This window comes from Lepisma saccharinum, chromosome 9 (assembly GCF_977018435.1).
Source record: "Lepisma saccharinum chromosome 9, izLepSacc3.1, whole genome shotgun sequence".
Taxonomy (NCBI): Eukaryota; Metazoa; Arthropoda; class Insecta; order Zygentoma; family Lepismatidae; genus Lepisma; species Lepisma saccharinum.
Genome location: NC_139237.1, coordinates 1,325,466 through 1,352,792, shown reverse-complemented (window position 1 = coordinate 1,352,792; position 27,327 = coordinate 1,325,466). Strand labels below are relative to the sequence as shown.

Below are 27,327 nucleotides of genomic sequence, written 5' to 3'. Positions count from 1 at the left end.
CACCCTGTTTCTTTCCTCCTCTAGCATTTTCTTTTGAGGTTCAGATGATGTAATTTTGAACCCCTTTCCTTTGTCATGCGACCGATGTTGCCTGGGTATTTATTTATCCAAATCTTCTATTAGACAGGAAAGTAATGAATTCTAACTATAGTGTAGAATGTCACTAATTTTAAATGTGATCGTGAATGTCACCAATTAGCTTAGCAACTACGAATGCTATGGATTCCACATTGGTAGTTTTAAATTATTTTTAAATGTCACCCCCTTCCCACTCCCTACCCCTAGGGGTGCCAGGAGTGTCTTACCCCCACAGTATTTCATTCCAGATTACAAATGATATGTGTACCAAGTTTGGTTGAAATTGCTCCAGGCGTTCGAGAGTTATGCCTGAACAAAAAAACACACACACACACATATACATCCACTTTTATATATATAGATAGATTAATATATTTTTCTTCTGTTTTAAATTAGAGCACAACTTAAGTGCATGTACAATATCTTTGCAGTCTTCCAGTGCCTCACCTTCAGCACCATGCATGAAACCAGGCAGCAACCAGAAGTTAGAATTTAGTGAATCATGTTCATCCTCACCACAGGAGCCAACCCCTGACTTTGTGAGTTGCTCAATAAAGACTGAACCCAGAGATGTTCCTCCTCCCGAAGAGACAATGGGAAGCTCTTGGCAGCAAATACCCTCGATGGCCGTTAAATCTGAGCCAATGGAGGAGCAGATGAGGGTTGATGTTTGCGCCAGCTCCTCTGACCACCTTGTGCAGACTGGTGCTCGTGCAAGTGCAACGGGACTGGAGGGAAGTGTGCATTTTGATTCTACTCGTGACAATCCACAGTTTGGTGTTAGTGCATTTGAAGACAGTGACGGTGACATTGTACCTGAAATAGTGAAAACGACTGAACTGAGAATTCAAAGTGAAGAGCCAGCTGCCAAAGAAGAAAGGTAAGTGCATGCCAATATTTTCACAAAAATGAAACTGAGTATGACAATAGTTCAACCACATTTCCTCAAAACTCATCTACTTCTTCTTGGATAGAAGTACATTTTCTGGGGTCAAAATTCATTGATGCGTACATGAACGTGATTGAGTGAAGTGGAAAAAACAAACATGGCAGCAAAAATACTAGGTTCCAGTGGCAAGGCTGGATATGAGTTGAAACCAATCTCTTATTCATCCTGTTTGGACTTCTGTTTTACTCCCTCTGTCCCATAATTATTGTCCGGTACACCTTTGTTTGTTGTCTCATAATAATTGCCTGATATTCAAACTGTGACATTGGTGTATACAGAAGAAGAACATGAAACAAGGGAATGAGTTATACAATGTTACTACTCAAGGATCAGTACAAATTGTGCTCTCCGTCTGCCACTTCGTCTGTCATTCCTGTACTACCATTTTGGCATACCAGACTATAATTATGGGACAGAGGGAGTACTATAGTTTCAAGAATTACTATAAACTCAGATATTTACTTACAATTGACCTTTGTTTAGTCTGAAAATACTTTAGTTCAAATGCAGGTTACATAGTTATAATTTGTAGCTGCTTTTACACACCAGAGTTGTAAAATATATGTTGAATCTGCATGCTGAAAGTCTATGTCTTTAATAGAAATTATTTGTGTGGAGCACAAAACATGCAGACAACACTGGCCATTGTTTACTTTTTTGCAGCATGGACAACTTCACTGTTCTGAAAGTATATATAAGATATAAAGTGTGATGCCAACAATGAGACATTGACTGACTTGTAGTTTTTGTACGCATTGCAGATCAGATCGATTTTTTCCAGATATGGGTCTATGTCATGGCTGAATTGAAAATAACTATTTATTAGGATCCAAGAACCATGCTCGGACCATGTGTGTGTCACAAAATTGTGTTATTTTGGTGATTGTTAGATTTCTGTTTAGGTTAATTATTGCTGGCATGGTTTGATTGCGGTCCTGAATTGTGTGAACGTTGAGTGGTATGTAGGGAATTTTGTTTTTGGATGTGTATGTTTCTTGCATGAGAATTATGTCAATGTCTTGCTCTTTGCAGTAATTGATTGTTTCAAGTGTTGCAAGCTTGCTTCTTCTGGTGTTGATCTGTGCAACGCGTATCTTGTCGTTATCTATGAGTGCCGTACTAATTGGTGGCATCGGGGCCATTCGTTTGTTGCTATGAACTCCATCCTCCCGTGTGCCCTTACAAAGTCTGCATAAACATCGTCAAGTACCAGGGACTCCGCAACATCCGAAAGCTGTCTCGGTTAACCGGAGCAGCTCCTCTGTGTCGGTAGGAAGGTTGTAAGTTTTTAACGTTATCCTGTCCACTGCTTCTGGTATGGGGAAGGTAATAGTTTTGCCCTTGCTATGCTTCTTCCTGACTAGTAGTCTCAGTGCAGTAATGAGAATATCTCTCTCTTCTAGGCGTGAAAGTTTCAAGTTGTGTTCGAAGTTTCTATATATTAGATACGGATCCGAGGGATGGGATGAGTGTTCTGGCGAGGGTAATGGAGGTTCCGAGTATTTAAAAAAAAAATATCCAATGAACTGTTTTTTCCTGCATATGCGTTTGAAGACAGTAAATTTTGTTTCCTTATTGTCATGCTTTGTCATACTCAGTTTTAATTATCTCAAAATCAGATGCTAATTTGAAGACTGTCGATACTCCTCCCCACATCCAATTCCAGTAATATTTTATGATTACTAAGAGAATCTCACAATTCATTTTAATCAGTGTGCATTTATAAAAGATATGGTTACAAATCTTTTAGTTTTAATAGATTCTGTAAAATCTTATTTATAGATTAATCAAAAGCTTTTGATTTAGTGAGAGGGTGCAAAACTTAGACGAACATAATGAATAGAATTTTTAGAGTTAAAGCCTCTACTTCTGAGGATGGAAAATGTCTTAGGATATTGATTTCCTTTTCGATCAGTTTTCTTGGAATTTTTTATTAATGATATCATGAATTGACTCTACTCTTATATGCTTATGACCTAAAAGTATTTAGGCAAATTAAAAGTGGTTCAGATGTTTTAAAGTTACCAAATAGTCTTCAGAGAATGGCCATATGGTGTGAAAAAATGGAATGCTAATTAATATTAACAAATGCCCCTATAATGAAGTGTATATATGAGTTGATTGGAATTTTGACCCACAAGCTTTCGATAGTATCCAAATTTAACTTGGATAAATCATGATGAAATGTAATGTACAGGATAATTATAAAGACTGTGAAGGATTTTTTAAAAACCTTTTAATTAAATGAGTTTTTTTAAGTCCAATTTTATGCACATAGAGTCTAATTGGAATTGGACCAACAGTTTAAAGTGGGATATTAACACTATGTGCCTCCTCCGAGCATTTAACCTGGGACCTCAGTATAATTAAATGGTTCAGTTGTCTGTAGTATATAGTAGGGGAGAGTCGTCCAAATGGGGACATTCAATTTCTCACTGTTTAATGCTTCTACCTGGGACCCAACCCAACGTGGCACTACCATTCCTGGCCAGTTTGAATCGAGTCATTCATGTGGCAGCCTGTTTGTTCCTTCTTTTTTCTACAAAGTTTTCAAGTTTTTGTGGAAAAAGTTTCAGTTTTGCCTGCATACTGTGTTGGGTCTTATCAAGCCACCACCTTTGAACATTAAATTTTGGTAAGTACAACATTGATTCTTCCAGTTTTAAGTTTGACTTTCACATACTGCTTGATAGGTTATCTTACATCTGTCTGCTTAAATGGGAATGTTGAGGGTAGTTCAAAATGGGGTCATCCCCCTTTTTGAATGTCACCGACAAGTATTGAAATGTGTTTCACCTACTAAGCCTATGCTTAATTCTCAGACAAATCTGTGATATTATGTTGTTTATTAAGTGTTTACATTGAGTACAAGAGATTATCATTAGGGTAGATGCTAAAAAGAACAAAAATATACTTCCTTACTGTATTTTTCATAGTTATCTTGGCTTTTGTTCTTTCTAAAACTTTTTGTAACAAAGTTTTGCATTAGACCTCAAATTTACTTCGTTTCATATGGGTACCCCATTTTACCCAACTAGTTGTCCAGAAAAATGTTTCTTCTACCTCACCTAATGTCATTTTATTCTAACAACCTTGTTCAGGAAGCTATACATAATAGTGTGTAACATAAAACAGGGTTCATAGTCTGTGTGATAGCATGGAGAAGTGATGCTACCAGATAATGTATGCAATTGTACTGAAACATACGCCACAACAGCACAAAGAATCAATACATTTCAATACATTTCAACTTGACCACCTTGCACGTTGAGAGACAACCCCCAGCGAAAAACTCTCTCCAGGATAATGGGTGTAATCTTCAGCAGCTGTGCCCCGAATCTGTTGTTTGAATTGTTGAATGCTCTGGATCTTCACCTGGTAAACCTGAGACTTGACGTCCAGGCAAAAAGGTCTAAGGGAGTCAGATCTGGTGAGCGGGGAGCCCACAACCTTGGCATGCCATGACCAATCCATCTACCAGGAAAAACACGAATCAGGTAGTCCCGAACAATTAGGGAAAAATGAGGTGGCTCCCCATCCTGTTGAAAAACAACAGTATCCATAATCCCATCGAATATCAACTGGGGATCCACAAAAAGTTCCAACATATTGAGGTATGTGTGTCCGGTCACAGTTGCTTCAGTGAACATGGACCTTCGACCTCATTATCCCCAACCACACATTCCCTTCATCACTGAACAGGACATTCTGCATCAAATTGTCATTTTACACAGCCTGTAGCAGGTCGTGACACACAGCTTCTTTGGCTGCATAGTCCTCAGCTTCAAGCTTATGCACAATCTGGATGTGGTATGCATGTTTCTTCAGCTTCTAACGGAGAGTTCTCCACACAGTGGTTTGCGGAATCCCAAGCTCCCTACTAAGTCTCCTGGTCGAGGTGCTGGGAATTTGAATTTTTGGAAAGTTCTCCTTGAAAAACGGGAATCATACTTGAATTTTATCATGGTCCTAGAGTAGCCACCCTGTAAAGGTTTCCCCACACTGAACTGTTCATGTATAGCCTGATTTTCTTTTTAACATTTAAAAAATATCCACTTAGACAAGTTAATAGCCAGTGCAAGGTTCATGTCTCTATCGCTTTTTGTACAGATGTTACATATGTTTAAAATCTGAGTTGCGTGACTTTCTTGGATGCTCTATATTATGCTTCCTATGTCTTATTTAAGGATCGTCTGAAACCCCACTGTTTTAGGTATTGCAAACACTTAGGGACAGCCTCATTTGGAGCAGATTTGTGCAGATTGCAGAGTATATTTGTAAGAAATCTCACGTGCATTTATTTGTGTATTCAGGCCAATTGTCTTTGAGTGCTTGATATATACTGAAGGGAGATGTAACACTTGCCAAAGATATTATTTCTAATTTAATGCATGTATGTTGAGAAAATGGGAAATTTAACGAATGAAGAAGAGTGGCTAATTGAGATTTTTAGGAGAAAGCATATGCCTAGTGAAATGAGCATGAGCTTAGAAAAGCATTGATACCAGCTTTACATTTAATGTGCATTTGAATAAAATTGAAAGAAACATAGTGATATCCTATGCAGTTAGTTATTAAGTAATCAGTTTCCCCTCATTGAAATTTTTAGTTAAGAATTTAATTATTAAAAATAGTTATCATTTACTTCTCAGGCATTTAATACAAAAATTCACATATTTTTTTCGATTGAATGAGCACCTTGCTCTTTGCTCTAGTACCTTTTTCTCATTACACATATGATAGTTCCACTTGAAACTGTAGGTCCAGCTCTGATTAGCCTATCTGTGCAAAAATCTAAGAAAACATATGATAGTTCAATTCCCATAACTCCTGAAGTGAACCATTTGTTCAAAAACAAAAATCTAAAATCTGAATATTTTGCAACTCGCAAGTCCCCATGTGTTGTGCTACATAGAGCACAGGAAAATCAGTTTGATCTTATATGAGTTCAGGGTCTTATCTCTTTTTGCAAAATTGTTACACCTCATTTTCACGTGAAGTTGCAAAAGACCGAAAGATGTATATACCTCTGCAAGGCCAGTTCCTCAATAAACTATGTACGAGGAAGGCAGTGTTGCCAACTTATCGAAAAACATTATGAAAAATTGCTTCTAGTAATGATTTTATGGATGCAGGATGGACCAAGCTTCTAAAGAAGCATGACGAAAGACCACTCTTTGAGGACATGCAATAACTGTCTCCCAATTTTGTAAAAAGAAAGGGAAATGTAGAGAATTGTCATTTTCAGAAAATTTTGAAAATGTGTCGTTTCCTGCTGGACCTCCAATTGTGTAACAAAGGTTTTCTTTCCTGGATGGTATGTAGTGACCATAATATCCCTTGGTACCCTGATGTAGGAGCACTACTTTATTTGTTTGTATCAGCCTCCATTTTCCCGCAAATGGGAAAAAAGGTATTTTTAAAATATGAAATTTCCTTCTTTCAAGGTGGCAACACTTCCCCTTGTGGAGTTGCAACACTGCGTGAAAATCCGTATCGGAAGCCGGTGGTACATTATTGAGAGTGAGTTTGTGTGTTGTTATTCATTGTTGTTCTGGATGTTTGTCTGTTCCGAGAACTCTTGTATGAGTTCACACAGTGTTAATGTACTGCTCAGAAGGTACTGAAAGCTGGACTTGCAGCACAAAGATTTCAGTTTGTTGCTACATGTGACTGTTACATATTCCTGTTCGGATGTGACAAGTATCTCCGGTTCTGACATTATATGTGTTTGATGTATCTTTACTGTAAATCATGCCTAGACGTTGTGTAAATAACCCAAACAAGTTCTGTTACATATGTGGAAGAGTGACTGTTAAGTCCAATGTTATTCACGTGACACCTGCTGTGAAAAAGGCTTATGAATTGTACTTTTCCTGCAAAATCGGGGACCAGGATAAAAAATGGGCTCCGCACGTGTGTTGTAAATCGTGTGCTGTGAACCTTCGGGGATGGTTGAATGGAACACACAAGGCAATGCCATTTGCCGTGCCAATGGTGTGGCGTGAGCCACAAGAGAATTTACTTTTGTTTAACAAACATTCGTGGAATAACCGCAAAAACAAACAAGTCAATCAACCTTCTGCTATTAGGCCTGTTCCACACTGTAATGAGTTACCTGTTCCTGTGCCACCAAATGCTTGGACGTTGAGTGACTGTGATACTGAACGTGAATCCGAAAGTGAAGGAAGTGAAGATCCTGTGTATGTGGGGAACGCAAAGGAACCGCATATAATATGCCAAGCAGAACTAAATGATCTCGTGAGAGATCTGCAATTGTCCAAATCACAGGCTGAACTATTAGCTTCCAGACTACAAGGTTGGAACCTTTTGGGAAAGGACACAAAAGTAACAATGCATCGCTGTCGTGGAAGTGATCTAGTGAATTTTTTCAGTTGTCAGGAAGGTTTGGTGAACTGTTCAGATGTGTGTGGACTTATGACTGCATTAAACATTGAGTATGACATGAATCAATGGCGTTTATTTATTGATTCTTCGAAATTCAGTCTTAAACCTGTGTTATTACACAATGGCAATAGTCACCCTGCTATTCCAGTCACCTATGCTGTAGCTATGAAAGAATCATACCAAAATATGAAGCTCTTGCTTGACAGAATGAAGTATGCGGATCATCCTTGGCACATTTGTGCTGATTTTAAGGTTCTTGGTCTGCTTTTGGGAATGCAGTCAGGATATACAAAACACTGTTGTTTTCTGTGTGAATGGGATAGCAGGGTGAAAGAGAAACACTGGCCCACAAGAAAGATGAAAACGAGAAAAGAGCGTGGGTTGCACTGAAGAATGTGATAAAAAATTTCCTTGGAAACCGAAAATCTGAACATTATGCCGAACTTGTAGAAGAGCTGCTACTGAGCTTTCATGCAATGGGTTGTCACATGTCCCTAAAGCTTCATTATCTACACAGTCACTTAGACTTCTTCCCAGAAAACTTAGGTGCAGTATCAGATGAACATGGTGAACGATTTCATCAGACCATTCGTATCTTGGAAGAAAGGTACAAGGGAAAGTGTGGGATTACTATGTTAGCTGACTATTGTTGGAGCTTGAAACGAGAAAATGAGGGTGCTCAGTACAAACGGAAGCGCCGATAAGACTACCTTGAACATCTTTATACATGTTACTTTATGTATCATCCTTTCCATCCTTGGATGTATGTACATTACTTAATTTGATCTGTATTGTTACTTCTGATACCTATTGGTGTAATACATAACATATTTTGTTCATAATACATAACATATTTTGTTCATAATATATACTTGTAGTTCTTGAATTGATGTTAATTTTATTTAGGCGTTTACGTAGGTACCTTTGGCTCAGGGTGGGATAAGGGAGCGGCTAGGGATGTGGGACAGAGGTCGAGCAGGGTATATATTTCGGTGCTGGTATTTATGCAGATCGATAGCATTGTCGTCATGTAATCTTTGCTTCTTGTACTCTGTAATTTCAAAAACTAATTACTTTTAGTTTCATTCTTCGTTACATCCCATGTCGTCAGTGCTCCAAATAGCATAGCATTTACATTACATAATAAAATTTTCAAATATTACTTCTCGAAATCGGAGGCTGATACAGGAATTTCAGTTACACCACTGTAATCAGTGTGACAAGTTCTATTGGAAACAGTTGCATTCATTTCGGAAAGAGAAAAAAGTTATAAATTTGTTACACAGTGTTATTGTACATTGTGAACAAGTTCTTTTGTTTTCATTATTACATATAAGAGTAAAATATATCATCAAAGTGGTTGTTCAAGAGTAAATTTATATGATCTAACCCATAATGTGGTGAGGGAAAAATCAATAATTTCAAATTGCAGTTGTTAATAATAGTAGAAATGGATATACTGGGTGTCTTATAAATAATTGAGTCATTACGAAAATTTATTGCAAGTAAAGTTTTGAACTTACGTTAATTAGACCAGTCCAGAATGAACGAGGAACTCAAACAGTTTTTTCGTACACCAAATAATGTTCAATGTGTGAACCACGGGTGACAAGGCACACATCAACATGATAGTCTAGTTCTTGCCACACTCGCATCCACATGGGTCTGTCGATAGTGTCTATCGCTGTGATGATACACTCCCTTAGGGCTCTTATATCACATGGCATCAGTGAGATGAATACCCTGTCTTTGATGAAACCCCACAAAAAGAAGTTACATGGTGTAAGGTCCAGTGATCGTGGGGACCAAAACATTGAACAAAACACTGTGAATGATGGGGGTGGTATGAGTGTTGCCTAGCAGCAGAGATATGATCTCTCAGCTTAACAAAACATACTTGCACAAACTGCTTGCGTTTCTCAATTGTTCTAAACTGGTTTCATTAACGTAAGTTTAATAGTTTACTTGCAATAAATTATTGTAACCCCTGAATCAATTACTTATGAAACACCCAGTATTGTTTTGTCATTCCAGCACGTCATACCTGGATCATTCCATGCCAAATCAACCGGGGTCTGAACCTTGACATCTCAGAAATTGATAATTTTTGGTGCAGTGGTAGTACCAGTAAAGTTGATGAAAACTGCCAAATTTCAGATTTTTTCGGCTCATAGTTTTTGAGTTATTGACTTTCAAAAAATCCCAAAATTTGATGACATTTTGAAATCTTTAAACAGCTGTAGATCAAAAACTATTTGACCTAGAGAGCTCAAATTGGTCTCATTCTCTTCTGCTTTTAATGGGCTTTTATTAGAAATGCAAAACCAGTGTGATATTTGAATTTTGTACAAGGGGAAGTCATTAAATAACAGGAATTTTATTCTAAACTTAATGGAGATATATGCACAATAAAAATTTGTGTTTCGGCACTCAAAAAGGTTCCTTAGCAACATGCCATAAAGTTGTCGTGACGATCAAGCAGTATGCGCCTGTGCAGTAGCTCTTACAGCATGGCCGCTCCACTGTTGACTTGCACCGTAGAATAGCAACGAAGTGTTATTAGTTTTTGTGGTCAGGGGGAGTGGAACTTTCTGAAATCCAAAGACATGCGCACGGGAGGGCAAGAGGTGGCAATTGTCCCCTCTAATACTCTTGCTTAACAATTCAGTGCAGAGGAATCTTTTCACCGTTATTAAACAATATTATGTTCTTTACATAATTTTCAAGCCGACAAAAGTTCCCAGCAACTACGTCAGATGCATTATTTCCTATGTAATTGAACTATCCAACTTCGTTCTGTAGCAAATTTCTTGTTATTAACACTCGTATACAGTTTATTTGTTAGTTTTATTGCCTATGTGTTTGCAAGATAAATTGCCCATATATTAGAAATCAGTAGAAGCGATTGGGTGACAAAAGTGTGGAGAGGGCAAGGAACAGTTTACTTTTTATTTGTAGACAAGTCTTAGCATTAAGAGGTTATACGTAGATTAGGGGCAAAAGGTGAGGGAGCAATGGTCGTCACTGTTGGAAATGAATAAATTATGTGAAGTTGTTTTGAATCTGCTGTATGAAACCATGTTCATATGTAAATTAGGGGGAATACAGTGATTTTCAGTTGTTCCGGACACACTCTATATACGCCCTTGTTCCATACCCATCAATACAATAAAACAGTAAGGTGAAATCAAGTTTTTCGTTCTCCAAATGAACTTTCATCAAGGCTTCCTTTCCCCCTAATAGAGAGAGTGCGCACGCCTGTGCTGAAATCTACAGAAGAATAAAGGTTCAATACGAAGACAATTGTTTAAGTCACGAGAGAGTGTACTAAATGAACAGATTCATTGATCGATCTGCTGTTTCAGTTTCACTGCCTTAGTTGCCATGCAAACTGGCCTCCCACTCCAGTGTTCATCACTGACGTTTCGTCTGCCATCTTTAAATCTTTCCACACAATCAGACACTCTCCCCTGAATTAAACAATTGTATCCATACTGAACCTTCATTCTGCTGTAAATATTAAAAGGTTTCACTTCCTCTAAGCACAAAAAATGAATAACACTTTGTTGCTCTTCTACGGTGCAAGTCAACAGTGGAGGGGCCATGCTGTAAGAGCTACTGCACAGGCGTATACTGCTTGATTGTCACGACAACTTTATGGCATGTTGCTAAAGAACCTTTTTGAGTGAGGAAACACAAATTTTGTTGTGCTTAAATATCCATTAAGTTTAGAATAAGATTCCTGTTATTTAATGATTTCCCCTCGTACATTTTTCAATTTGCTTACCTGATATTAAAATGATAAATTTAGGTATTTTCATGTTATTTGTAGTCCAAAAAATATAAAATAGACTAATATGAAGACTTCAACATTGACCACTCAGCACATAGTTGTGGTTGGTTATAACATGGAAGTCAACAAATTTAGCAAATTTCGCACACAATACAAAAATGTAATTTCCATAGGAACCAATTTCCATCCCATTATGAAATTTTGCACACAAATAGTCAATTGATGTCTTCAAATCATATATTTTTTTCAAAAAAATTAAAAATGGTGTTTTTGAGATTTTCAAAAATACTTCTTTTCAAGTTTTTTAAAAATTACAAAATTGAAATATCGCGCTGGTGTTGCATTTCAAATTAAAGCCCATTAAAAGCAGAAGAGAATGACACTCTAGGTCAAATAGTTTTTGATCTACAGCTGTTTAAAGATTTCAAAATGTCATCAAATTTTGGGATTTTTAATTTTTTGAAAGTCAATAACTCAAAAACAAAGAGCCGAAAAAATCTGAAATTTGGCAGTTTTTGTCCTCTTGATAGGTGCAATGTATAATCAAGAAATCTAAAAAATCTGAACATTTTAGGTTCAAAAATAATTATTATAGGTTGATTTGACATGGAATGAGCCACCTTCATATGTATATAAATGAAGAAAAGAGATTGATCTGAATTATCACATGTAGTTTTCAAGAAATGGCATGTTAATTGCTTCCATGTGGAGGTGAATAAATGAATGATTTGGTTTTGCCAGTTTTGTGAAGATGAGGATGAATGATGATAAGATGAAGGAACAATCACAACACAAGTCCCATTAAGGGATATATTTGGAGGAACTTGTGTTGTGATGCGTGGCTAGTGTTCCATATGTTGAACGCTCCGATAAATAATTGGAAAGCATGCAGTTCGTGAAAGATGTCAAACATTCAACAGGATATTTACTAAGACCCTAGACAAGCATGCACAACATACAAATTTTGCCTCATTCTTGCCGAACACAATAGCTAGGAGTGTACTAGTCTTATTCACGCCAACAAGAATGAAGCATGCCCTACAAATGGGGACCGAACAGACATGCACAAGCACCCATTATATTTAAATTGCAATCTTATTAGAATTTCTCCCAACCAATTATATATATGCACCCCCTACTTAATGTCTATTTGTCTTTTATTTACGTCTTGTCAATTACTGAGAAATAATTGCACATGCTTGTGACCAACACACATTTCCGAAATGTACATGTTCATTAAACAAAACATAATTCTTATGGACTCGGAGAATTGTTAATCCTATTAACCATGATGCACTAGATTACTAATTGCAAATGTGTAGCCTTAGTATTGCTAACACTCGACGTACATCTTAAAAATGTGTAAAAACGGAATGGTATTTCATTCAATAAGTTAGACGTATACATTAACAACATGACCTATTTATTAATTGGGGTTTCGTTGAACAACAACAGCTAAGAACAACTCAATCATTGGTTTCTATAAATTACAACGATTTTAAACAATTAACAGTATGCATTACATTTTTAGTTTTAACAATGATAGAAATCTATTTTTTTTTGGTCTTTTTTTTTTGTATGCTCTGATGCATGCAAGACATTATTGCACTCGTTCTGTGAGTTCATTTATACACTACAAAGCATTCGAATGAATATTTGATGCACTGCACCATGCAATTGCAACTTGAAAAGAAACCCACTCTCAGTTTCAAATGTGTTAAAACAAGCGCATCAAAAATCGCTTTCATCTTAATAGTTCTCACATTCTTTTTGTACATTGAAACTCTTACTTATCTACTGCTATTAAATTCCAATAGCTTATATATGATGCTACTGCTGGGAATTGTTCAATATATTACTAATAGGGATTCAACAAAGGGAAAATTTGATTTACGTAACCAGACGTCTATCCACAATTTTCATTGTCTCTGTTCATGCTTCGTTATCCTGTTGAACTTTTACTATTTTTAGAGTTTTCGTGGTTCACGGAAAAATAAGTTCACAATTTGTTCGTGCATAGTCAAAACACCACATATTGTTTCGCTCGAATAGAGATTCCTATGTGCACATTAGTTTCCAAAGTTCTTTATTCATGTCTTTATTAAATCATTAATAATCAGGTTCAATAATAGCGTTCATAAATTAATGCAAAAAGTATGATTCATTTCATGAACAAGCGCTATTAACGTTAAGTCGGAGAGTAACGAACAGTCCTCGTGGAATTTATATAACATATGTTACGTCAGCAAGAAAAGTACTATTTAACAGGGATACGTAATCGTTCTTGTCCTCACGTTCGTGGCTACGCACTTGCAACACAAAAATGTTCATTGGAAATAACAATGGTTATATATATTACCTAAAGTTCCGTGATGTAACGTTCTCAACCCACATGGTAGATTGTGGCTGGCACACAGGTCAAAAACCTGAAGTACCATGCAAGGCATCACGTAGCACGGCTGGTCAAGATGATCCAGCTGTTAATGCTTTTTTTCCCCTTTGCTTCTGTGCAGGAACTGCAGCAGGAAATTGAGGAAATAACCTCAATGCAAAAGGTTCCTCTAAATGCCGCTAGGTGGCAGGTGCGCTTGGAGCTGTCAGGTGCAGAGACACCTGATGGCGGGAATGAGAACTTGGTTTATTACATAAAGCCAGTTCATATTTTAGTATGTGAGATAGCGTAAATTAATCGCTATGTCACAAACTTTACCTTCATGTTTAAAAGTGATGATGTAAGGGAAGTTGCTGCACGGTCCTCGTAGGAAGGGTGATTAGCTGAAATACTATGAAAAAATTATGATGGCGGGGGAGGGGTGGGCAGTGTGTACAATCACAGACACTTCTTGGTTGTAGCAATTCCATTAGAAGTTGAGTGGATCACTGCAACCCAGAAGTGTCCATGTCTGTACTTAGGCTAGTCTAAAAAAAAGATAAAAAAAAAAGTTAAAGCCTTTCATATGCATGTTATTCATTGTGTTCCTCTCTTCAAAGATACTTCTCCCAAAGAAAAATCACAATGGTTTGAGTATATTCACTGGTCACTCAACACTATCAAAATCTCAATACAAATCTTATTTTATGTTTAATGTATAATAAAGGAGTCAATTCGGGAGTTGACCTTATAGTCACCAATTTTGATGTTTTTTGGTACACAGTGTTGCTTTGCTCCAAAACCAACAGCTCAAAACACCCCAATCGATTTTTCACATTTTTGAATATGCTACCATCATTCCTTTTTCGACTGGTCTTATCGTTGTGTTTTTCCATATAAGATAGAAAAATGAGATTGAAACTTGTCCTGCACCAGCAATGAAGTGAACCGCATTGAGCCTATGCTGCGACTTTTCATTTGTTTCATGCTAAAGGATGTATATATCTACCATAGAGGTACAAGATATTTCATTTGATTATTGGCTTGTTTCTATGCTGTTATTAAGGGGCCTCCCCAATGGCATAGTGGTAACGTCATCGCATTGTAATCAAGGATTCCTGGGTTTGATACGTGGTGGAGAGACATAGTGGTTCAGATCCTTTTTTAAACTGTAGGTCAGTCCCGATTAGCCCATCTGTGCATAAAGTGAACTTAAAAACTCAAACTCATATGCTGTCATTACGAATTTATACGTCATTCTTTCCATATTTTTAGCTATGCTCTTTGTGGGACGAGATGTGGATGTGTTGTCTTAACTGCTGTATAGAATGATCTCATTCCTTGAATATATGTTGCATGGTAAAATCTATTTGAACGTTATTTTTGTTTTTCACAATTTTAGATTATCTCACAAAAGATGGTCATTCTGTTAATTTTGTGTTTTGCCCAGGCGAATATTTATTGAGGTGTTTTGCTTTGGAAATGCAAGGTCTCTGTAAGCTTGCATGGGCTGTAACACTCTTGAGAGTCCCTCCTAATCTATCAATGAACGAGGTGTATCCCAAAGTTATCTTCATGATGCACTAAGTCGACATATTGAACTTCTTTCATAGTGAGCAGGAGCTCCATTACAATAATATAATAATATTAATATTTCATATCTTTGGCATTAGAAATTTAGCTTACCACATTAAAAAGTATTATAAAACCACTGTGAGGTGAGAGAGGTGAGAGAAAATCAGAAATGATAACAAAGTGTGCATCTTCAGTTGAGTAACTCCCTGGCATTCCTAAACCTGGAGGCATATCACCAAAGCAACATGTGTTTTCCATCTGTCCCTCCCCTGGGCAATATCAATCAACTTTTAATCATCCAATTATTCTTATCAATTTCCTTCAGGTCCACTTCATCTTCACTTGCCCTCAAATAAGAAGCTTCTCCTGCAAGGCAAAATTATAGTCTTCACATCATAACATGATGATAAAGTGCGGTGAAGGTACATAGTGTTTCAGATCCCACTGTAAACTGTAGGTCCAGTCTCGATTAGGCTTTCTGGGCATAAAAGTGGACTTGAAAGCCTCTATTCCATGTGTATGAAGTGGACAGTTTACTCCTGTCATTTCCACCATCAACTTATATGCCTCAAACTCCAGCTGGAAGGCAATAGATTTCTCCACTCTCTTTGTTAGCATTCTGAAACTTTTCCTTTAGTTGAACAAGCATTATTTCCAGTGAGGTGATCATTCACTTGAATCATTTTCAATGATTGTCTCAAAATTGTATTTATTGTAGCATAATAATTTATTATCATTAGCTTCCTTGCATACTTTAAGAACTACATGCTTTTTAATTGTAAAAATCATTGGATGTTTGTCCTTCCATGAATTTTGAAAAGTTATTAATAGCCGATTTCTGAACTGTATTTAAATCCACAGTATTTGAACACTGTGTGAGAGTATTGTCCTCCTGTGGTCACTTCATTACAAATTTATCCTTGATAAATAACACTGAGGAAGCCACAACCACGTTATACCAATGTTTTGTAAACCCAAACTAGCTACAACTGATGCTTTCCTTATGAGTTATGCTTGATTAACCCAACTCCTCCCTCACCCACGAAAATGGACACCTGTTCATTGTTGGCACCGTGTTGCATGACAGATCAACTGGTCTGACCGTCTCCCTTCTTGGAAACGACGAACACAATCCACCTGACTAGCAGCAGGAGAGATGAATGAAGTGCACACCAACAATGGATCCTTACGTAATCTGTTATTTACTGATTTCAGTAAGCACTCGACCATGAATTATAGTAGCAAATTTATAGTAACAATGAAAAACTATTGACAGCGTCTGGATCCCGCAGGCCAATATAAGTTGGAACCACTTACTTTCAATCACCTTTTCTTTTATTGAATGTCCGAAAATATTTTGTACAGTAGAATTACACAGTCAGCAAGGGGGCTGGGGGGGGGGTGATAACAACGTGGTTCACAGATTAAAAGGTAAAAGTTCCCTGTGCTCATTGCTCATAGGTGGATGTGGAGGTAGGATCCCACACATTCATAATCTCATTTATTTTTTGAGGTGGTGTGATTAGGAATATGCTCCAGCTGCCTTCCCCCCTCCCCTCATGTATCCATTTTTTAGAGACTCAGTGAATCCCAGAGCCATTTTAGGCAGGGACAAGGTTGGAAAGTTCCTCATTTTATGTCACCACCCTAAGTGGAAGCCAAATCTCCCATGTGGACCACTGCGGCTCATTTAGTGCTTAACAGTGTTTGGAAAGTTACTTTAAAGTAATTGAGTTACAGTACTTTACTGTAAGTCACTATAAAATAACTCAGTTATAGTTACTGTTACTTGAAAAGTAACTGTAAGTAACTTTTACAGTTACTTTCTGTTGGAAATTGCCTTGCAACAAGTAACACACACTCAACCATCATTATTCGTAATAAAATATGTTTGACGACTTAAATGTTTTTTATTAATGTTTCTGGTACATAATATTATATAATAAGCAACAAATAGTGGTGGAACAAGGCGTCAGCATTGTTTGAATGATATTCATGTTGTTATACTCTCCATATACATTAATTTTTTCTCATATTACACAGCGACTCTTTCTAGCTTGACTACCATGTTCCAATTCCCGGGTTCGAATCCTGGCCTGGACATGGATCTTTGTGAGTGTCCATTCATCAATTTCATCATATCATCACTCATCCCCATCTTCGCAAATTAGCCAAAAGTGGCACAAAAAGTGAAGTAAAATAAAGCAAATCAAATCAAAAACCATGTTCCAAATGAATGGATCATTCCACTGGAAACAACAATCTAGTCTTTGTACACATTTAGAAATGTGTGTTCTAAATTAGCATGCAACAAAGCCAAACTTGCTTGCTTTAGGCGATTCACAAAAATATTTCGTTTATCATCCACAGAAGACACATAATTGGAAATAGAGTTGCTGAATTTAGTTATTTCCCCACATTACAAGTTTTCAGGTTAACAATTTATGTGTCTTAGTGGGGCAACTGTAAAACTAACTATTGTTAGTGTTACTTCTTTGCAAAAAGGTAACTTTGTTACCTTGTAACAGTTAGAGTTTCTCCAAAAAGTAACTGCCCTAGTGAAAATTTTCGGAAAAAGCAGGCAGTGAAAGCAACTGAAAATGCCTGAATTGTTTCCAAGAACATTTCAGGCAGAAAACAGTTGCAAAACATTGGCAGTGGAAGTGGTTTGAAAAGAAAACAGTCATATTGCAGGGTAGAAATGTGGAAGATCTCTCAAGTCAATGTACATCGCATGTAAAGGCAATGTTCCTAATTGAGCTAGGAGAATGGTTGATAGCTCGTTGGACTCGGAATGAAGTCCTCCTTCCGATTCTACAATACAGAATGGGGGTTTTCATTTAAAATTTTCACACTTGCCCCCTGCCCTGAATCAAGTGTGATATCATTGAATAGCTTTCTTTCACTTATTAAACATGTATTCTTTCGTTTTCCGATTCGATGTGTATTTCTCACGATATGTGATCATTCCGGGACTTTTGGACCACCCTGTGTATATATATATATATATATATATATATATATATATATATATGGATAAAAGCAAGGAGGGCCAAAAGGGCTAATTAAAAATCAAAGAAGGAGAAAGAAAACACTCACCAGACAGTGGAAAAAATTCGATTTTTCGCTAATTTTATCGTAGCATCTTCGGAGTAAGAAGAAAGAGACGAATCTTTTCCACTGTCTGGTGAGTGTTTCCTTTCTCCTTCTTTGATTTATATATAGGTATATTAAATTACAAATACGTGGTACAGAAGTGAATAGACATAAACAAGTTTAATTCTATGAATGCGTAAAATGCAAAAAATGCATTTTAACTTGAAGTACAGAATTAGTGGCTACTTTACATGTCAATAACTACATTCTTACCTACCCCAGGTAAGTTTCATCCCCGTTATCAATACGTTAAAAAAGTAAAGTGTTCCCCTGTGCTTAGCACCACGCCATGAAGGCATATAGGGGGTGTGGGGGTAACGCCCCACACTTTCTTGATCCGGCCACGAGTGGGGGTGATGTGATCAGCACCATGCCCCTGACCGCCTTTACCCCCCAGGGTTTCCCCCAGGTACCCATGTTATTCGACGCTGGGTGGGCGCCGGAGCCACTTTCAAGGTTAGAAAAGTTCCCGGATTTGAACCGGCCGGGGATCGAACCTGGGACCTTGAGCATGGTAGTCAGACGCGTTACCGACTGAGTCACCGTGGCCACGACCATATGACACTCCAACTTTACATGATTCTCTAGCTAACAATAACTGATTTGGAGCATCGATGGTATAGTTAAATGTAACTCAATTGCAAAAACATGAATAATGAATAACTATGGTGTCTCTGATGGGATGCTAATTCTGCCACAAAGAGATTAGATTTAAATTTTAAATCAAAAAGGATTTCAATCGAAGGTGTAACGATCCTGCGAGATCGCCACAAGTTACACATTTGTTCTTTTTATTGTCATTGTCGAATAGCATTGTATAATCTTATCGGTTTTGTTATCGCTTCTGCATAGGATTTCACTGCTATGCTTGGTATAGAACGTACGAGTAGTTCTACCATATCTCACTAGGGAGCGTTATTGTTCAAATAGTTCATTGTTAATCTTTATAGATGGCACCTCATGTTAAGCAGTGCTCTCGTAGTTCACGAGAATCCACTAGAGGTGCTTACGCTGTGCTCGGAATTGTATATAAGCAGTGATGCTGCCCCGGCCAGTCAGTTCTGTGTTGACTCTTCGACGACTCATGGTCGAGCTCTGCTCCCGCAAATAGTCCAGCATTGCAAGCACACGGGTGCTTAGGGATACAAGAAGGCTTCTTACAGTGTGGCCTACTCTGGTAGATTATACGAGAGGTAGCAATATTTCTCAGCCTACCAGGTAGAACATACGCATTGTTTTAAGCTACGGTTTAGCTCATGAATATAATTACCGTTGGGAGACGGCCTACTAGTAGATTATACGAAGGGTATCCGTATTCTTTGGCCTACTATTAGATTATACATTTCACAACAGTCGATGCAGAAATGACATCATCTTTTGGCCTACTGTGGTAGATTATACGAGCGATAGCAATATTTCTTGGCCTACCAGGTAGATAATACGAAGGGTGATGTTCATCGTTAGTTAATTTTTCATTAAGGGAAAAATAAGCAGTGTTTAATTACTGTCTTCAACTTAGCATTATTCAAGTAATTAATTAGAGTAAATAACGTTAACTAAGCTTTATCTATTATAAGCTTATAGTAAATTTATTTTTGCTTGTTGATATTACTCTTTACTAGAAAAGCAGAATTAAATGTTCCTTGAGTCATTTAATTAATGCCCTATTGTCCCCATGTCAGCACAGTGGTGACCCAATGCCCTAAAAGAAAAATAAGGTTCCTTATTCCCCACTGGAGTAAAAATTGAATGGTCCCTGTCCTCCCTCTTCAAGATGTCTGCAGAGGAGATTCGAACCTAGAACTTCAAGAGGGACAAAGTGCAGTGAAATCTTATCAGGAGATAGTGTGAGTTTGTTTTTGTGCGAATATCTAATTTCACCCCAGTGTAATAAACTGGTTAAGTCAAAGCTGACTTTCATTATATACGTATACACGTGTTTATAAATGAATGGTGCAGTTATAAAAATTAATAATAAATCTATTAATTACCTTACACGGGTAAAACCTACACCGTAAGCAGTGGCAACTGTCCAAGTTTTTGATGCGCTACCTGCTGTTTGCTTGTCATGCTTGCTGCGGGGCTGCATCGTCAATTCCGAGTCAGTCAGTTTCCGCAGCGAGCGTTAGTTCCGAGATGGCATCGCAACAGGAAAAGGCTTTCTGTGTGCTCCGTTTTGAGGTGTCCAGATCTGTGGTAACAGTGCAACATGAGTTTCGTGCACGGTTTAGGAAAGACCCACCACACAAGATTAACATAAATCGGTGGTACCGACAGTTCGTGGAAACTGGATGCTTGTGTATAGGGAAGAGTTCTGGTCGACCTCGAGTGTCCGATGAAAACGTTGAAAGAGTGCGCCAGGCGTTTCAGCTAAGTCCTCGGAAGTCACTTAATAAAGCAAGCAGAGAATTGGACTTGCCAAAGAATACAGTGTGGAAGAGGTGTTGCGTAAGCGACTATGTTTTAAACCGTACAAACTGCGAATAGTGCAGGCCCTTAAACCAACAGACAAAGTTAAAAGGCGTGAATTCTGTGAAGAGATGCAGTTGAAAATGGAAGAAGAAGATGGTTTTGTAGAAAGACTCATCTTCAGTGACGAGGCCATTTTCCATGTAAGTGGCAAGGTGAACAAACACAATGTCTGTATCTGGGGAAGCGAGAAACCACATACCCAGATAGAGCATCAGCGTGACTCTCCAAAAGTGAACGTTTTCTGTGCGGTTTCCCGGGAGCAAGTTCACGGCCAATTTTTCTTCGAAGAAGCAACAGTCACCGGTGAATCATTTCTAGACATGTTGGAAATCTGGTTGTTACCCCAGCTTAACACCAATTACGATGATTACATTTTGCAACTTGACGGTGCTCCGCCCCATTTTCACAGGAATGTGAGAGAGGTTCTTAATCGTGTTCTTCACCATCGCTGGATTGGACGTGCTACAAAAGAAGACACCAACCTTCTACCCTGGCCACCCCGTTCGCCGGATTTAACACCATGCGATTTCTTTCTTTGGGGGTTTGTTAAAGACAAAGTTTATGTACCACCAATGCCCGTGTCCCTGGAGGAAGTTTGTGAACGGATAACTAATGCACTGCAAGCCATCACGGTGGACGATCTACAGCGAGTATGGAATGAATTTGATTACCCCGTCGATGTGTGTCGTGTGACCAATGGTGTGCATATTGAAGGATTGTGAATAATGGATCAGAAACTTGGACAGTTGCCACTGCTTACGGTGTAGGTTTTACCCGTGTAAGGTAATAAATAGATTTATTATTAATTTTTATAACCGCACCATTCATTTAGAAACATGCTGTATATATACCCGAACCCTGAGTGTATAAGAACATCATATCTCCGGCTAGAAAAGAGCTAACATCATGGGTAAAACTGAATAATGTTCCCCGTCACAACGTCGAACCCGGTATGTTGCAGTCAAGTACTATTCTGAGATACCGCAACCGCAACGTTTCAATAGCAGCCATTTCAATAGCAGTTGTACCATGTAACAAACTAATTCCATTGCTATGAATGTTTAACCATTTGGTTACATAAATTTCACAAATGCTTGCGTAGGTCTAGATTATATTGGACACTGCAAAGTTACAAGGTAAAAAAGGTAAAGTGCTCCCCTGTGCTTTGCACCATGCCATGAAGACGTATAGGGGGTGTGGGGTTAGGGCCTCACACGTTCTTGATCACGGCTGAAGGTGGGGGTAATGTGATCAGCACCACGCCCCATTCTGCTTTTACCTCCCAGAGTTTCCTCCAGGTACCCACTTTATACGATGCTGGGTGGGCACTGAAGCCACTTGAACAGCTGGAAAAAATTCCGATTCTCCCTGCCGGGGATCGAACCTGGGTCTCTCACATGCCTGAACGACTGAACTTACCACAAAGTTACAAGGGTGAATCAAATATAAATGGGAATTTATTTTTCATAATTTATTGAAACAAAATACACATACAAAACAAATGCATTACTTTACTACATAGCTTCCTGCAACTGAAATGCACTTTTGCCAGCGGATAGAGAGTTTTTCAATCCCATTTTCCCAGAAAGTCGATGGACATGTGCACATCAACTCCTTCACTCCTCCATCATCCTCAAACTGCTTACCTTCCAATGCTTCTTTCAGTGGCACAAACAAGTAAATGGTAGTCAGAGGGGGATAAGTCTGGATATATGGAGGATATTCAAGTGGCATCCAATGAATTTCCTCCAGTTTGTCATGTGTTTCAGCAACTGTGTGAGGTCTGGTGTTGTCATGAAGCAGCAGAATATTTCTGATGGGTGTTCCACATTGTTTGGTCTGATAAACAGCCTTAGCACTTTCCAGGAGTCGATTTTTTGGTAGCCCAAGTTTTCACGATCGCGGGAGCACTACCATAGCATCTGACTGACGTGGAGAGTTGGCAAGGACTCCAGGAAGGGAACAAATTCTATTCACACCTCCATCATCACCACAAGACCACAGGGCTGTACCACACTTTCCATGACCGTACAAAAGAAATTCCTGATTCACCCTCGTATGTTCGTGTACTTGTGTTTTTGACGATATCTGCATTCTACTATGCAAGGCACAGTTCTGCAAGCAACGTGGTGCAAAACACAGTTCAAGGTACCACAATTACACTATTAGGCCACACGCCTAATCTTACAAATTGATACTGTCATATGTACTGTGAGTACTACTGTAGCTTGGCTGTGACTGTTCAAGCTGTTAAGCTATGTTCGTGTTTGCAGCACTGGGTAAAACAAAAGAAGCTGCTGCGCCCTGGCAGAGGAGAAATGAACTATGAATTTTGCACTAGGTGTGGAAAGCAAGCAGCAATGCTGGAACTCGTGATGCGATTGTAACAATGATTTGGATGTTTATTTATAAGGAAAATCAAAATCATTACATTACTAAGAAGTTTTTTTTGTTCCATTCATGCCAAATGAATATTTTTTGGACACTTACTTCCTGAGTGACATAAGATCCAAAATTCGTTCTGTGGATACTTGTTGACAATCTCCATTTTGTTAAGTGGTGAGGGGCACATCTTGCTCACATCCCAGAAACTACAATGGCCATATTCTTGAGGTGTGATGTGCTGAACACTACATGCAGAGATCAGTCGGTATGATCTGCAAGTAGAATTTTGTCTACTCAGATTCATTATGTCTTTCATATCCTCAATTTGTGTCTCAGCACAAAATGAATGCAATACTCATTCACTACAAAGCGATAGCATTAATTATGAGCTAAACTTGAAACAGGGGGTGGGGGGGGATAGTATTCACTGTGAGAGAGTGGCAGGAAGTGCAGTAGGTAAAATAAATAAGTAAGGAAGATGTGTCAGTTTCTATATGAAATTACCAACCTCCATGGCAGAGTGGTTAGCACAGCATTCTATGATGCCAGGGAATGCGGTTTCGATTCCTGGCCTGGGCATTGGTGCTCTTTGTGAATGTCCCTTCATCATCACAATTAGCCAAAAGTAGCAGAAATGTGATGATAGAAAGACAAAAAAAATTGTATGTGAAAGTTGCAAGCTCCTTTCAACATCTTCTTTGTAGCTGATCAGTGGTGATTCATTCATCTTGAGTTTTTGGACTTTTAACCACTGCATTAAGTATTTCAGTACTTACGTTTTGGAGGCTGATTCTGCCTCCGTCCTCAGGGTAGTATGTATATCTAGTGAATCATTGTTCAGTCCCTGTACGCATGGTGTGTTTGGGGATGGCATCTAATACGTAGGGTGTAAAATCAGCTGCCTTGGAGGATTATTTCCAGTGACGAAGGCTCCATCACGTCTGCTGGTCACGTCAAGACCTGTAAAGTGCCAGGGGGAATTATATCAACAGTGTGAAACTTCAACCCCTTACCAATAATCAAATCCAATATTAGAACTTACATTTAAATCTGGGGCCTCCCGGATGGCATAGTGTTTGTGCTGTCACCTTGTAATCAGGGGGGGGGGGGCAGGTTCAATACCTGGTGGAGGCACAAATCCCATTTTAAACTGTAGGTCCAGTTCCAATTAGCCTTTTCACTATCAAGTGTACTAAACAAGCTCAAAGAAGCAACTAAGTCAATTTCTATACATCATATTCCATGGCTCTACGTTTACACTGGATTAATGGTGGTTTAATTACAGCACAGATTAGAAATTACTTTCACAGAAAATCCAAAATACAAGAAATATCTGTCACTCTTCTTGTGTTGTTATTTCTTAGAAAATAAGAGGCATTTCATTTTACTTTAACATTCTATTGTCACTAATGATTGAAGTCTGCTTTAAACTCAAAGGTAATACCGAAGGCTCTATATTTGTTATTTCACGTTACTGTTCTACCACTCTCGGTTAATCGATTGATAAAGATGAAAATGTGATAGATTATGGAGGTGTGGTAAAGACAATGACATGTCCTTATTTTCTGGTTCAGGTTCTAACCCCAGATATTGGACTTCACAGGATTTTATGTTAACCAAATTGTCATGGCATTCAGATTTTTTATTCGTTTGCTCATCAAATTAATCTGCTCATCATTCAACTTCCAGAGATAATAATGAAAACTGAAAACAATTCCAGCAGTTTCCTTCTCACCAAATCCACACACAAAACTCTTTTGCCATTGGCTTTGCAGAATGGCCTTGGGGACTAAAGCTTGGACATTTCCTGATTCAACTCGAGGCAATTCAGGTGCTTTTTCAAAGTTGCCCTTGAGCACACTATGCCGTACATCAGTTGTCATTCCCACTGATATAATTGCAGTTGATTGTACACTTCAAGAATGATATATAGTAATAATAAGAATAATAATGATATCTAGAAAATATATATAATTAATAACAATTCTTATTATTATATAAAAAGGAAAATGGTGTAAATAGAGATTTAATAGCATGTATTCATTATATAACTTACTTTAATTTGCATAGGAAAAGCTTTTAAATGAACGAAACTAATGTCAAAATAAATAGAAAAATTCAATATCTATAATATAACCACGAAAAAGTGCGACGAGGAAATTTGTATGAAATTAATCAGAAATCTATTAATATCATTTGGATAAACCTGGCATGTATAGTGAACTCATGTGAGCCGAGCACACATGAGTGGGACTACAACCTTCACGAATTTCATACACAAAAAAATTAAAAATGGAAAATGTGTAGTTCTGGCCATTTTATTCTTTTGTGCTTTAATGCACATGGTCAGTGCAGGGCTTAAAACTCTGTAGTTAGTTGCTGCTGATCTATTGTTGGGGTGGGAATGGCTTTAGCGGCAACAAGTTGCTTCTTTCACATGATAATCACTGTAGCCAACTTGCTTTTGTATAACCAGATTTGGTCCTGCTTGAAACATAAAATTGTCAAATACTTCACTAAGCTCTTTGGTTCATTAGAAAAAATATTACAAATGTGGACCTTCTTTCTAGTGTAAACAATTCTTCTTGATTACCAGTAAATGAACATCCCATTGACTGACATAAATCATCATTTCACCTTGTATTAGGCCTATGTGTTATTGCATATTTTCATGGCTGGGTTAGCAGAAGCGAAGTGTTTAAGTGTCTCAGAATGCTCACTTTAAAACCAGTGGGAGAGACATGTTTTTAATTGTTTTGTTCTTTCATCCCTTTGGTAGCTGAGCACATTGAGTGCTGGACTGACAATCTCGCTGTGGATGACCTTTGAGTTCAATTGAGCTATTTAACAGTAATGTGGTTTGTCACACTATGGGAGTTCATTGTGTTTGTTGTATCCTTACGTGATTCTTAAGTTTTCATATGTTCTGAAGTGCCCATGGGTTGGCTTATATGTCTGTATAACACATGCTCTTGATAGGTATATTAAAATATCTTTGACATGTGTTTTTACATATATTCATCCAGAATTCATCCATATGTAGAGTCACGGACACTTCTGGATTGTAACGATTTCATTGTAGGGCAATTCAATGGGATCATTGCAATCCAGAAGTGTCCTTGACTGTACATGCACTGTACACTTTTCTCTCCAGACCGTGTACAACCCCTTTTTGCAATTGTAACATTGCATTTTAGAGTGCAAAACAATGTCCCAATTTCAGATATTTACAGGTGCCTGTCTGTCATCAGGGTGTTGCTTGTAACTGCATTACAACTAACTACTTACTTCCAAATGCTGGTGGTTAATTGTGATTCCTTATAATCAAGGTGTCTGACTACGATTTTGTGTGGGGCAAGATTCAGTTGCTTATTTTGCTTATTACAAGCATTACCTAAAACCTATCCTCCAGCGAACAGCCCTTGGATGGAAATCTGTGCCTATAATGGTAGACTAGGACAAATTCTGAGAAATGTGTCTGTAACATGTGTTGTACTCTAATGAAAGGCAGATATTTTTGCACCATCATGTTTCCTGTGTGGATTGAATAATTGAAGTAATGCAGATTTATCTGTTTGATGAAATATCCTTTTTTTAAAAAAAAATGGAAAAAAGGGGTGGTTGTTAATGGGGGATTTTTAGGATAGCAAATCAACAGTCTTTCAGTAAAGATCTTCTTTCTTACCTTTCCCTGGTCATGTTAGTTGAAAAGCTGACTTCTATTTTTTTGTGTGTGTGTGTGTGTGTGTGTGTGTGTGTGTGTGTGTGTGTGTGTGTGTGTGTGTGAAAATTGTACGATTAAGGTTATATATTTAGATTTTACTAAGCCTTGAATATCGCTGTCAATCATTGAGTGCAGTTAGTTCTGGAAAGTTTCAAAAATATTTCCAGAACTCAACTGGTCTATTTCTCATGAAAATGTTTGTCCCCTACAAAGCAGCTGAAATAACAATGTCTTCATAGAAGAAATGCAAAGGAAACATTTGATACTAAGCTGAGTCACATCAAAATTCTCAAAAGATATAAATTTTGTCTCATTCTCTGTCATGCAGTTTTCAATGGAGTAATTTCAAGGAAATATAATCCAGCCATTTAAGAAATAACATCACTTCCATGTTTTTCCCTGTGAAATTTGAGACA

General features: G+C 37.9%; 1 protein-coding gene across 2 annotated transcripts in view; it reads left to right on the top strand.

The window, feature by feature from the left end:
- LOC145991974 (uncharacterized) overlaps positions 1–27,327 on the top strand; it is a 169,928-nt gene that overhangs the window by 68,921 nt on the left and 73,680 nt on the right. For both annotated transcript variants that reach the window (XM_083127967.1, XM_083127966.1), the window contains exon 3: positions 510–958. In XM_083127967.1, the coding sequence (XP_082984093.1) occupies positions 510–958 (449 nt within the window). The remainder of the gene's footprint in view (positions 1–509; positions 959–27,327) is intronic.